This window comes from Phalaenopsis equestris, unplaced genomic scaffold, assembly GCF_001263595.1.
Source record: "Phalaenopsis equestris unplaced genomic scaffold, ASM126359v1 Scaffold000434, whole genome shotgun sequence".
Lineage (NCBI taxonomy): Eukaryota > Viridiplantae > Streptophyta > Magnoliopsida > Asparagales > Orchidaceae > Phalaenopsis > Phalaenopsis equestris.
Genome location: NW_018164875.1, coordinates 15941 through 29009, shown reverse-complemented (window position 1 = coordinate 29009; position 13069 = coordinate 15941). Strand labels below are relative to the sequence as shown.

Here is a 13069-nt window from a genome sequence, read left to right as displayed (position 1 = left end):
CTTTGATTATTTTCTGAAAACTTACCTGTTGTGAGTTGTAAATTGCAGAAACCGATTCGAGAGATCCAAAATAAGACTTTGAACAAAAGCACAAAGTGAGAAAACACATAAAATATCAAATTTAACATGAAAAAACTTGTGAATTGAAAATATATATATATCACAGAGCCACACTATACCAAGAAAATCCATTATAAACCATCCAACAAACAGACCAGTAAGTTTACTGGGTAAAAGTTAACAATTGACATAGATAACCAAATTTCACATAATAACATTATCTCATTTGGTTACTCATATCACAACATTAGACACAAACATGTGCCTAAACATACTCCTTTTCTAAACATCCTCCTCTTTGAAGAAAGCAAACCATACTCAGGAGAAAATGCTGACATGCCATACTAGGAAAATGACTCATTGCTTGATTAAATGCTCTCCGCATTCACTCCTCTCTCTCTCTCTCCTCTCCCCAGTTTCTATTTATTCTGCTTCATGATTTCTCATATGGAAAAGCTGGGCGCTGTTACTAAAATAACTTGGGTTCTGAAATTATTCAGTCTGCTTCATGATTCTAACTACAAGGACGAGATCCTCCTTCATGAAAAAGAAGAACTGAGCAGCCCTTCTGATCTCTGTTGCTGGTCCCCTGTCCGCCATTAATGAATACATGGAGAGAAACAGATAGAGTAGTTGGCCATCCCTTCTTCTTATTAAAGACACGCATGGAGGAAGCTAAGCCATGAATAGTTAATGGGGGAGGACCAGTGTTCTTTGTTTCCACCACGAAGAATGATTTACAAACTTGCCCCCACTCAATTCTTGTGTATTTACATATCTGACATCATATCAAAATATATCATCATTTTAACTTCATAAACATGAAGTGCATCTCTTCTTGCATAAATACGGCGATTTGTACCGGTACATCGGAATGTGCAAGTGCATTGTGTGGAAATCAAACGGCCCGGAAAGAAGAGAGGGCAACAAAGGTAGGCCCAGTGATAGAAGTCTAAGACCCACTTATCTGACCTAGTACAGCCAACTGAGTCAAGACTAAAAGCTGGCCGTGTGTAATCGTCTGAGTCAAAGCCGAAGATCAATCGAGTCAGAAGAAGGACAAAATGGCGACCAATCATATTAAAAGAAGATGGATGAGTATCAAAACCAACACTACAAGAAAGCCGACTGAAGACAATAACATACCTTCTAATAGATCTGACCCAAGAAAAAACACAACTCCTCTTTAATATCACCAACCATCCCACAAACTCCCCCGAGGCTTCTCACAAGGGATCAAAAATTGACAATACATTAAAATCTTATAAGCATCTTATAGGCTTTCCTCATTTAGGAACGAGCTACCTATGGTATTTAGTCTCGCTTCGCCGATAGAAGCTCCTCTTCTAGGGATCAACAGTTGACAATCACACCCAATTAACAGATTGACAAAGATTAGTCGATCAAATTAGTCTTGCCGATCCGAAGTTCATCAAATTTAGCGATCGAAGATATCGCTCAGCCAAGTTGACCAAACCAACATTAACGAGTCGAAGTCATACAAGCTCAACCGACCAAACCATAGGGTAGCCTAGTGATAAGCTCATATATGTTTAGTACCTAGAATATCCTATACAATCACTATTAATGTAGGGGCTGAATGAAATATAGTTATATTGTATCATCTCCCCGATAAATAGAGAGATCATTTTATGAGAAAATGAGGATATAAAATACTTAGTATCGTGTTCACTCATCTTTCTCTCTTTCTCACATTTCTTGGGCTCTATTCCTTGAGGTGTGATTTCACGGACAAATCAAAATTCAATAGTATGTAATAATTAATTTTTTTATACTCGATTTGTAAATACAAATGAATTGATTAGTGGTATGCATGTAAACATTCCTTTTATGAAATGCATTTGACTTTGAGGCATCAAATGAATCTAGCCGAGTAGAAATGCCTGGTCAGCTTGCTCAAGCTCGAGTTTTTTTGACAAAATTGTGTTCGGGCTCATGCTGAAACTCGACTCGATCGAATATTTTTAGTAGATTTGTGTTTGGTTCGTTTAACTCGAGCTCACCTCGTTAGCTAAATTAAGTGAGTCTTATGAAACCTTATTATGAATGTCAAACTAATAAAAATAAACAAATTTTAAGGTTAGAATTGCTTTCTCTTTTGATATAAATGTAAAAAAGAAAATATATGCATATAAATGCCTCCTTTTAGTCATATTAACTCATATATTACATTTATACCAAAATAAAAGTAATAGATTCTTAGATTCATCATGATTAACTTTAAAAAATCAGAATATTTTGACTAAAAAACTGTACCAAATCAGTTATAGGTTAGAGTCATTGCAAAGCTGATGGTGAACTGAGGCAATTGCTCATTGTGCACTCTTTACTTGACACAAATATTATTATATAAAAAGATATATCAATAATATGCTCATAGTGGGCACCAATGTAACCACCCACTTTAGATGAAGCCTTCATTTATGATTTTTAAAAGGAATGTTAGGATATATGTATGTAAATGAATGATCGTCATGCCCGAGAAAATATTAGCATGCTTAACTGGTCTAAGAAATTTATTTAAAAAACATAGTTATTGTGTTGACCGACCTGCCAAACTCACCTGCCGAATACTAGTCGCCTGGTTGATCAATTGGGTTGACATCCTGAACTCACCTGTCGAATACTAACTGACATGTACTAGCTGCTAGGTTGACTTGCCAAACTCATTTGCCGAGTGTCTGATGTCGTGTACCACCTGTAGAGTATCCGCTACTAATAAGAAAATAACATATGCCTACATCAAATTATAGGACGCTCAATATTTAAGTCATTATAGCCTGACACCCTACAAAAGATAGAGATGAGCGCAAGCTTTAGAAATCTAATCCAACATTTAATTACTTTCAATAAAAATTAAAGTATTTTTAAAATTCATTTAATTATTTTTTTTTTATTAAAATGTTAAGACTGAGATTTCCGACCGTGCCTTTCATCTGACAAAAAAATTAACATATTAAAAAATATAAAAATTATATGCTAAATGTAGGACATCAAAGTCGCCTACCACTTTAGGGTGAACCACAATTTATATAAATGAGTATAATATAATTTTATTTATTTATATTATAATTACTTTCAAAATAATAAATAATTTTGATTAAATTTTATTATAAATGAAGATATTTCTGCCAACTATAGGGAATTTTGTTGTCAACCTTTCCAATTGTGCACCAGATACAAATATTAACATATAAAAAAGAATTCAATTATGGCCTAAAAGTAGGACTTTAAAGTCACCAATAACTTTAGGGTGAGGCCTCCACTTATGATTTTTAAATGAAATATTAGGTTGATTTATTTAAAGACAAAATTTTAATTTTAATATTTTTTATTAATAGGTAATTAGGCAGGTTTTTTTATGTCATAGTAGTTAAGTTTCTATGTCATGAAAATAAAAAAAAAGGTATTTTAAGGGTTTAAATATAAAAATATTTTGGGAGGAGCACTCTGTTGACCATCTCTTTAATGTTTAAGTAAAGTGGGATAGAAAATGCAATTCAAATAAAATTATACTTCACGTAAATTATATTTGTCTTGATTACTTTTTATTCTTATATATTTAACTTCAATTATTATTATTGTATGATTAAAATTCTTTTTCGTAGTTTAAAGCATTGCTATTGTCGAGAGAACTTGTTGAACTCAGCCTCTCGTCATTTGACACTCTCCGGCCGACCCTCTTTGGCAGGTCCTCTTCACTCGACCCACTCCGCTTGACTCTCTTCAGCCGAAGAGAACTTGTTGAACTCAGCCTCTCGTCATTTGACCCTCTCCGGCCGACCCTCTTTGGTAGGTCCTCTAACCTCGACCCACTCCGCTTGACTCTCTTCAGCCGACACTCAGTAGTCGGCCCAAGAAAAATATGATGAGAAGAAGTGCACAAAAGATAGATATGTTGCCCATGTCACATTATATTCTACTATATTTATTATTTATGTATATTTTATTATAAAGTTTCTCTATATAAAGGTGTAAGAGTGAATGTAAAAAGGAACATTTTTTTCCTTCATGAGTATGCTCTATTACTTGTGTGAGATTTATGGAGACATTTGAATTCAACTATCATAATTCAAATGCCAATCATTTTATATATGTGCGCACTAATATTGATTTGGATAAAATTTGGGCTTTGCTATGATAAATGGAGCAAGTTCATGTACCTTTTTGTAATTATAATTTTAATTAACAATGATGGAGCAAATTGATTATTTTCTTATGAGTAAAAGTGATCATCGAGAGTGTAAATATTAAAAGATCATTCCAAGAAAAAATTTAAATACTCAACATCGATTACTAATTCTGGATCACCAACGGACTATGTGACCAATAAACTTTATTACTACTCTTTACTAATATCTTTATGACCAACCGACGCTCAAGAAGCTATCAAGAATGGCCTATATGCCCAACTACTACTACGACTTTCAACAACGACCTCTATGACAAACTAAAGCTAATATAACTACTAAGAACTACATTTGTTGTAGCCTACTTTTTCAATTCAATATTTTCTAATTCAGGGGAAGAGTGAACCCATATAATCACAATTACATAATGTATTATTTTAAGTGGAGTAAATCCCATGCTTTTTTCACCCTCGAAGGTTTTTCACGTAAAAATCGCGGTGTCTCTCCTTATTATTTTTATGTGTGTTTTGGATCCTTGTCTAATCTTAAAATGCTATTATTACTTAATATTATTCTAGCACCACAAATCTACTAACACACAATAAATATAAATATCAAATTTTTTATGTCACATATGTAAAATAAATAAGAATTCTTGTATAAATATAAATTTTCAAAGAACTAAAAGCTTAGAAATAAATAATTACAAGTTAATTGACAATTTAGAGAATTATTTCAAACGGTACAAAATAATTTGAATTGCAAAAATTGGGAAATTTAATTTTGATAATATTAGTATGAAGATTAATAAATCAATAATTAATATTTTTGTTAGACAAATTACTTACAATTAAATAGTTATTAAGAAATTACTAATTATTTATTAATTAATGCCTATTTAAAAAATTAATATTCTTAAATATTATTTAAAAATAATATGTCATAATTTTTCAACATTTAAAATTACTCGACATATAGTTTCTCTTAATGTTAATAAATCAAAATTTACAAAATTAATTAAATTCAATTTCAATTAAATCCTACTTGAAGCCGAATCCAACCGGAGCTCTGAGATCGCAACCCTCAAGCAAAGATTTCTTCGCCGGCGGTTCACCGTCGGTTCCCGGCGATGCCGTTCCCGACGGACGGCGGCGCGTCCAATGCAGCTCAATTATTTCCTTCCACATGGTAGAGTTCCAAACCCTAGCCTTCCTATCGGGGACAGCCTTTCTTTCTTCACGACCACAAACCCTAGCTTTTCACTCCCCGTTGTTTCAAATTTCTGCAAGAACAATCTCCATTATTTCACCTTTCAATGCAATCAGATATGTTGGACGAAACAAAACCTCTTCCGAGGAAGTTGTTACGGGAGTGGCTTCGTCTTCTTCAGATCTCTTCACCAGATTATCCATCATTCTGGAGAAGCTATCAATGCCTCGATTTACTTATCCTTCTCCCGATATTGGCTGCAAGCCCATCCAACATAGCCCCATTGCTTATAACAGGTTGATGAAGTCCTTCGCGCAGGTGGGAAAGCTAGACGAGGTCCTTAGATTAGCTCGGGAGATGAAAGAATCAAACTGCAATCCAAACGTCTACTGCTACAACACTGTCATGAACGCCTTAGTGGAGGCAAACCAACCCGCCGAAGCTGAAGCTTTGTTCAAGGAGATGATTTCTGATAGCGTCGCCCCAAATGTCTCCTCTTACAACATCTTGGTCAAGTTATACTCTTTCTGTTTGAAGGATTTCGATTCAGTCTATAAGCTAATTTCAATGATGATGGAGAATGAATGCTCTCCTGATTTGACCACTCATTCCACCTTGATCACTGGGCTTTGCAGGGATGGAAGAGTTGAGGAGGCCAGAGTTTATCTGTATTGGATGTTGGAGAAAAAATGTGATCTTGATGCCTATACTTACACACCCATAGTGCAGGGTTATTGCTCTAACAGAAAGATTGAGGAAGCTAAACATTTGATAGAAGAAATGGAGAAACTTGGATATCGACCGACTTCTGTTACCTACAATATACTCGTTGGGGCATTATGCAAAGATGGGATCTTTGAGGAGGTTGAGAAGGTTATAAGAGAAAGTTTCTCAAAGTGTTGGAAACCTGATGAGATCACTTTCAATATTTACATGGATGGTCTTTGTAAATATGGTAGAGTTAAGTGTGCTTATGAGAAATTGGAGATGATGCTAAACAATGGTATTCTCCCAAGCAAAGTGACTCTGAATATACTTCTAGATTGTCTCTGTCATGAGATGAGGTTTTCAGAAGCCATATGCTTGTTGGATAGGAGCTCTGAACTGGAATGGCATCCCGGCATTGTCGGCTACAATACACTGATGAGCAGACTATCCAAGGATGGAAGATGGTCAACTGTTCTGAAGATTTTGGTTGACATTCTAAAGAAAGGTTTATCTCATAACACCAAGACTTTTAATATTGTCATTGACAGTCTTTGCAGGGTTGGTAAAGTAAATCAAGCAAAATGTCTTTTTGATAACAGAGGGTTCGTTGCCGATGTTACGACTTACAATACTCTTATTCATTGGTTTTTCCAATTGGGAAGGTTGAATGAAGCTTTCCAAATGTTTTATAACATGCATGTTGAGAAGATTACACCAGATTTGATAACTCATACTATTTTGGTTCATGGTCTTTGCAAATGGAAGAAGTATCTGGAGGCAACTGATTATTTTCTTAAAATTCATACAGATGAATTTGCTCTAGATGTGTATGTTTGCTTAGTTAGTAAACTGTTACATCATGAAAGATATAAGGAAATAATTTATCTTTTTGATGGAATGGTTAGAAAAAAACAGTTTTTGAGTTTAGTTGTATTTTGGTCAACAATCAGGACATTTTGTAGAAAGGGATTTTGTCATAACTCAAAGATTTATATTGTTTGCCTTGTTCTAGAGAAAATGCTTTGTCTCTCCAAGAGGGAGAAGTTTTGAAGGCTATGAGTTTTAGTGAATTATTCTTGTGCTGAAATCAGATAGTTTGTGTTAATGGTGGGTAATTTATTTCAACTTTGCAGCATGTAGTTCTGCACTGCATATTAACTTTGTCAAATTTACATAGATTAAGTATCTTAGAACCTAGAAATGAGCATGTTTTGATTTCTATTTGTTTTCTAGTTTTGTGTGCCAAAATGGGCATTCATGAATCATGAGTGAACGAATTGTCAAGTGCAATTAAGAGAAGACAAAATCCATTAGGTAAGGGACATTTACATACATACTATCCAATTCCTAAGTATTTACATAATTATCACTTAAAAACTTGTTTTTTATATTTATACCACCAAAATCTTTCTTATCACATCAAAAATACCACCATTTCAACTTTTGAAGTGAAATACATTTCTACATGCATAGGTAAGGTGTTATGTTTGTAAAAATTGAAATTTAAGTATTAGATCTGTACACACATAAGAATTGAGGGTATGTATGTAAATCTTCCTTTAGTTGAAGAGAATGGGTCATACGCTCATGACCCTATTGATCATAATGTTGGAGGATGAACTATACATTGAATTTGGGCAAAAAACCAGATTAGGTTAGAACCCAAATGCAATTAATTTGGTAAAGAAACGGTCTAAATACTTGAAGACTATCATGAAGAAGTGTTATGACTAATATTGACACGACATTCTAGGCAAGAAAGTATTGTATGGCTAGTTAGGTAAAATTGTAAGAGTAGACGTGTTGCATGTTTGAAAATCCACGGTATAAAACTGTCTAAAGGATTTGTTTTTTGATGATTTGTTTGTCTCGTGAACTGGTTTTGTAGGCTTAATGGCAATGCCGATGTAATTAAGGTTTGTGTATTACATCTAATAGTTGTTATATTAAAAAATATGTATATTAGAAAGTTTGATATTAGGTGCCAAATTAGAGGAAATCTAATTAATGTTTTTTATATTAGAAATATTTATGATCTTTAGAGATAGGAGTGTATGTAAATATGTAACATATGATTTTAATTGAGGAATAAGAAGAAAGAAAGTTTTCCCGTGATATGGTATTAGAGAGTTATCTTTGTCGTTGGAAGTTCGTTGGCATCGTCTGTGTCGGTTGTATTGAGCATCTAAATCGTTCATTTTTCTCATATGAATCCCTCATTAATCTCTCTGCCTCATTCCTTTAAATATCGATTTATCTCCTTGAATATCTGGCGATAATCATGGTTGTGGAGCAAAAGCATGTCGTGACAAGTTTGGTTTTTTCTCTGGCTAAAATTATGGATGAAAAGTTAAATGATGTCAAATTTTTTTATTGGAATAAAATTGTGAAACTACTTAAGAAGTATTTCCTAGAAGACTCATCTCATTAAATCCCTACAAAGTTTTATTGCCAACCAATTCTCTCTTTCCCATTGAACCAACATATATTTGGTTGTATTTGTTTTGCTCGTGACACTTGCTTACAGTTTGCTAAATTGGACCCTAAGTCATTAAGGTGTGTTTTTCTAGATACTCTCATTTACAAACCGAGTATCAATGTTTTATCTTTTCTTAAACAAGTACATGGTCTTTGTTGATGTCACCTCTTATGAACAAACCTCATTTTTTGGAGACTCATCGTTGCCTAAATTTTCGCAAGATTTTGATGAGTTGTTAATGTATCACATTATCAATTTAGCTCCACTGCCACCACCAGTGCCTCAGCCTAAGTCACATATCACCAATTTATACTCGAGAGGACCTCGTCCACCCGATCTTAGTCTGGTACCGATATCCTCTTCTTCAGTGGATCATTCTCCCAGTGACATTGATTTGTCTATTGCTCTTCGAAGAGCTAAATGACAATGTGCTTATCTCATTTCCTTTTGTATTAACTATGATCAGTTATATTCTACTTGCTTGTTTATTGCTTGCCTTGACTTCGTTAAGGTCTCGACTTATGTTCAATAAGCCTTATCCCATTCAGGGTGACAAATGGAGATGATTGATGAAATTAATGCTTGAACTAAAAATGGAGCTTGGGAACTAGCTGAATTACTCTCTGGCCAGAAAGTTGTTGACTGTAAAATGTTCTTTGTCGTTAAGTTTCATTCTGATGGATCTGTAGCTTGCCTCAAAGTTCAGTTGGTTGGTAAAGGTTATGCTCAAATTTATGAGATTTACTGCTTGAGCATGTTCTCTTAGGCAGCTAAGTTGATTTCGGTTCACCACTTTGTCTTTGACTGCAATGAATAATTGGCCCCTATATCAATTTGATGTGAAGAATGTCTTTCTCCATGATGATCTTTTAGAAGAGATATACATGGAACAATCTTCTGAGTTTGTTGCTCAGGGGGAGTTTGGAAAGTATGTCATCTTTGGAAGTTACTATATGGATTGAAGCAAGACCCTCAGGCATGGTGTGGAAAATTTAGTCAAGCAGTTAAATAGTTTGGTATTCATAAGAGTAAAAGTGATCACACTATAGTCTACTAGCATTCTTCTTCTGGGATCACTCTCTTGCTGGTGTATGTTGATAACATTATTATTACTGGAAGCGATGTGCATGAAATCTTATCATTGAAATCATTTTTTTCAAAAACAGTTCAACACTAAAGATCTAGGTTCCTTGAAGTACTTCTTGGGGATTGAAGCATTAAAGAACCATAAGGATATCTTTTTTATCTCAATTGAAGTATATTTTAGATTTTTTAGCAAGAATGAGAAAATAGAGAGCCTTTTAATGATCCCGAATAATAAGAAAATTAAACTGCCTCACAGTGACTCGCCCTGACATTGCGGGTTTAGTTAGCACTATAAATCTATTCATGTCTTCCCCTACAGTCCATCATTGCTCAATTATAGAACAAATACCATGTTACGTTAAAGGAGCTCGTGGAAAAAAGGATTCTATATCAGAATAATGGCACATAAATATTAAATATTTCTCTGTTGTAGATTGGAGATCTATTATTGGTTATTGTGTTTTTTTTCATAGTAATTTGGTTTTATGGAAGGACAAGAAAGAAAATGTAGTGTCACGATCCAATGCAGAATCTAAGTATTGAACAATGACACAAGCTTTTCGTGAATTGATGTTGGTCTCCCAATTCCTGACCGAAATGAGTTTTAAGATGACTGTTCCAGTAAAGTTGTGATGTGATAACTAAACTGCATTTCATATTGCTTCTGCCTGCCATGACAAACTAAGCACATTAGATAGATTGTCATTTTGTTCGTGAAAAGATTCCACAAAATATGATTTCTACCACTCATGTAAAAATTGGGGAAAAACTAGGGGATATCTTCTCTAAGGCCCTTAATGGAGCTAGTCACTTATATTTCTCACAAACCAGACATGATAAATATCTATACTCCGGCTTGAGGGGAGTGTTATGGAAAATATTAAATTTAATATCTCTATTGCGAAGTGTGTGTATTAAGTATCCAATTAGAGGAGATCTATTTTTTTCTTCTTTTCTATATTAGAAACATTTTTAATCTATAAAGATAGAGTATATAAATATGTAAGATATGTTTTCAATTGAGAAATGAGAAAAAAAAAGTTTTCCCGTTACATGTAGATATATAGACTTGTGTTTCTTGGGATTTCATTGAAAAAATCTAGTTAGTTTGAATTTGTGGATATTATGACTTTGGTCGGTTAGACTTGAAGCCGTATTTGTATTTTGAAGATACACTATAGAGCAGGTCTTGGGTTTGTCATTTGTTGAGCTACACTTTTTGATTTCAATTTATTCTTGTCAATTCAAATTCTTAGACTTGGGTTTGTTGATTTGGAAACTCTGTTCTTAACTTGATTTAATTAAGACCAAGGCAAGGTGGTCTGAGGCTTTTAAATTAATAATGTGTGCATTTTAATCGACTTTAGTTCTTAATTTGATTTAATGAAAGAATGTAACTTATGATCTCTTTATATTTAGGAAAACTTGAGAGAGTTTATAACTTGTGTTTGGGACTTAAGAAAGTCTGTCCTGGCCTTATATTGATATTGGGACTTAGCTTTTGAGAAGTTTGGTGTGTTGATTTAGCTTGATCATACATAATGTTTTGATACTAATTGCTTGCTTTAGATTGAGGTGTTGGACTTCAGTACTCTTATTTTATAGTGAGCTAGAAAGTGAGGTTAAATCAGGCTTGCCTTTTAGTTAAGACATGCTAACAATTGAGACTTAAAATCACAAATTGAGCAAAATTTATGAGGTTGTTCATTTGAATTAAGCCTCAATTAATTTGATACATTTGATTTATTTTCAATTTGTATGTGACTTGCTTTAATTTTATATATTTAACCTTTGAGTTTACAGTTAGTTCTAGAAATTTTTTTTTTATGAAAAAGGAAAATTTATTGTGTTGTGGACCCCATCAAGGCATCTTATTTTTGGGGGATTTTGACCGAATTTAATCTCAAATGCACACACATTATATATGTAAAACCTTGAACCCAGGATCTCACTACCGAGCCAAGTTATCTTTGAAACTTGAAATTTATAAATTGGTTTTTAAGAGAGCATCTTTTACTACAACATTACTCTTTATGGATTTTACCTTTTATATGGATGTAAAATTGGAAAGATCTATGAAAATCAATTATCACAATTAACCCTGGAAACATTGTATAAGCTTGCTCTATATCTCTTTGATCATAGCATAGCTATAAACTCTCTAGCTGAGAGCTCTTTGCATTTCTTGAGAATTGATATAATTCCATCACTGTTGGTCAACCTTTTATGTCAGAAAAATTTTGACTTTGGTTGCATTTGTGTTTCTTTAAGCATAGGCATTTACATACATAGCACATAAATTTTTATGTATTCATATATTTGACTAAAATTTCATATTTGCATACATTAAAATCAATTATTTAATATTACATAAAAAAATAACATTATTTCTAACTTATTTTTAAAGCAAAATATTCATTTTTGTACAAAAAATTATGCCAATAAATTTCTAACTTATTTTTAAAGCAAAATATTCATTTTTGAACAAAAAAGTATGCCAATAAATATTATAAATATAACCAATAAATATTATAAATATTAGACTTTAGGCAATACATAAAGAAATATATAGAAATTGTTGTATGCATGTAAATTTCTTCTTCTTTTTTATGGGAGCATATCAAGCTTGATCCACCGGTGGAGCCCAAACCACTTAGCAAAAGACTAGACTTTATTCGGAAAAGATGAGCCCAAATGACAATATGCATGATTCAAATCTGTGATCTCACAATGTAAGACTACACTCAACCACTATAATGACTATGCATCATGAAGGTATAGTAGTTATTTTTGAATTATTTAAGCTTGAGATTTTATGCCATTAAGGATGGTTAGAGAGAATGTGTTCTTCCCTTTTGGTTTATTATGGAGTACATTCCCCTGAATTATGTGCTAAAATTTAACATTAATTTATTTTTTTTAATTTTAAAAGTTAAGATCATGAAAATAATATTACATACAGGGTTTTGATTCATTCGGATTGCATGTCCAACATTATTGCAATCAGAGGTGAGTGTGGAGGATGTCTTGCTGCTACATCACAGGCGCATGACACACTCTTAGTTTAGTCTTGTGAGTCCTTTGTACCCATCATTGTAGGAAAAAAGCAAATAAGGTGAAATTGGTGTATGATGCTTGTGAGTTTGACAAGCTCATGAGGAGCTCTTAAGTCAGTTTTGGGAAGAGGAGCTCTCGTGTGTTTGATTTGATACATTCTGATGTATGTGGACCTTGTTCTACTTGCTCTACGAATGGTTATCGTTACTTTTCCATGTTTATTAACTACTTTTCTCGAATTACCTGGATATACTTGATGAGACAGAAGAGTGAGGAGGTTGCTTGCTTTAAAGATTTTCACAAAGCAATCCAGACCCAA

General features: G+C 33.4%; 1 protein-coding gene across 1 annotated transcript; it reads left to right on the top strand.

Annotated features, from left to right (window-relative positions):
• Window positions 1–5249: 5249 nt before the first annotated feature.
• On the top strand, window positions 5250–12674 carry LOC110027644 (pentatricopeptide repeat-containing protein At1g09900-like). Its single transcript, XM_020729156.1, has 2 exons — window positions 5250–6633; window positions 12656–12674. Exons 1-2 carry the CDS (start codon window positions 5397–5399, stop codon window positions 12661–12663), a joined length of 1245 nt encoding a protein of 414 aa, XP_020584815.1. The 5' UTR covers window positions 5250–5396; the 3' UTR covers window positions 12664–12674.
• Window positions 12675–13069: the final 395 nt, after the last annotated feature.

Coding starts and splice junctions, on each gene's coding strand:
- LOC110027644 (XM_020729156.1), top strand. CDS start 5,397: ATGGTAGAGTTCCAAACCCTAGCCTTCCTATCGGGGACAGCCTTTCTT.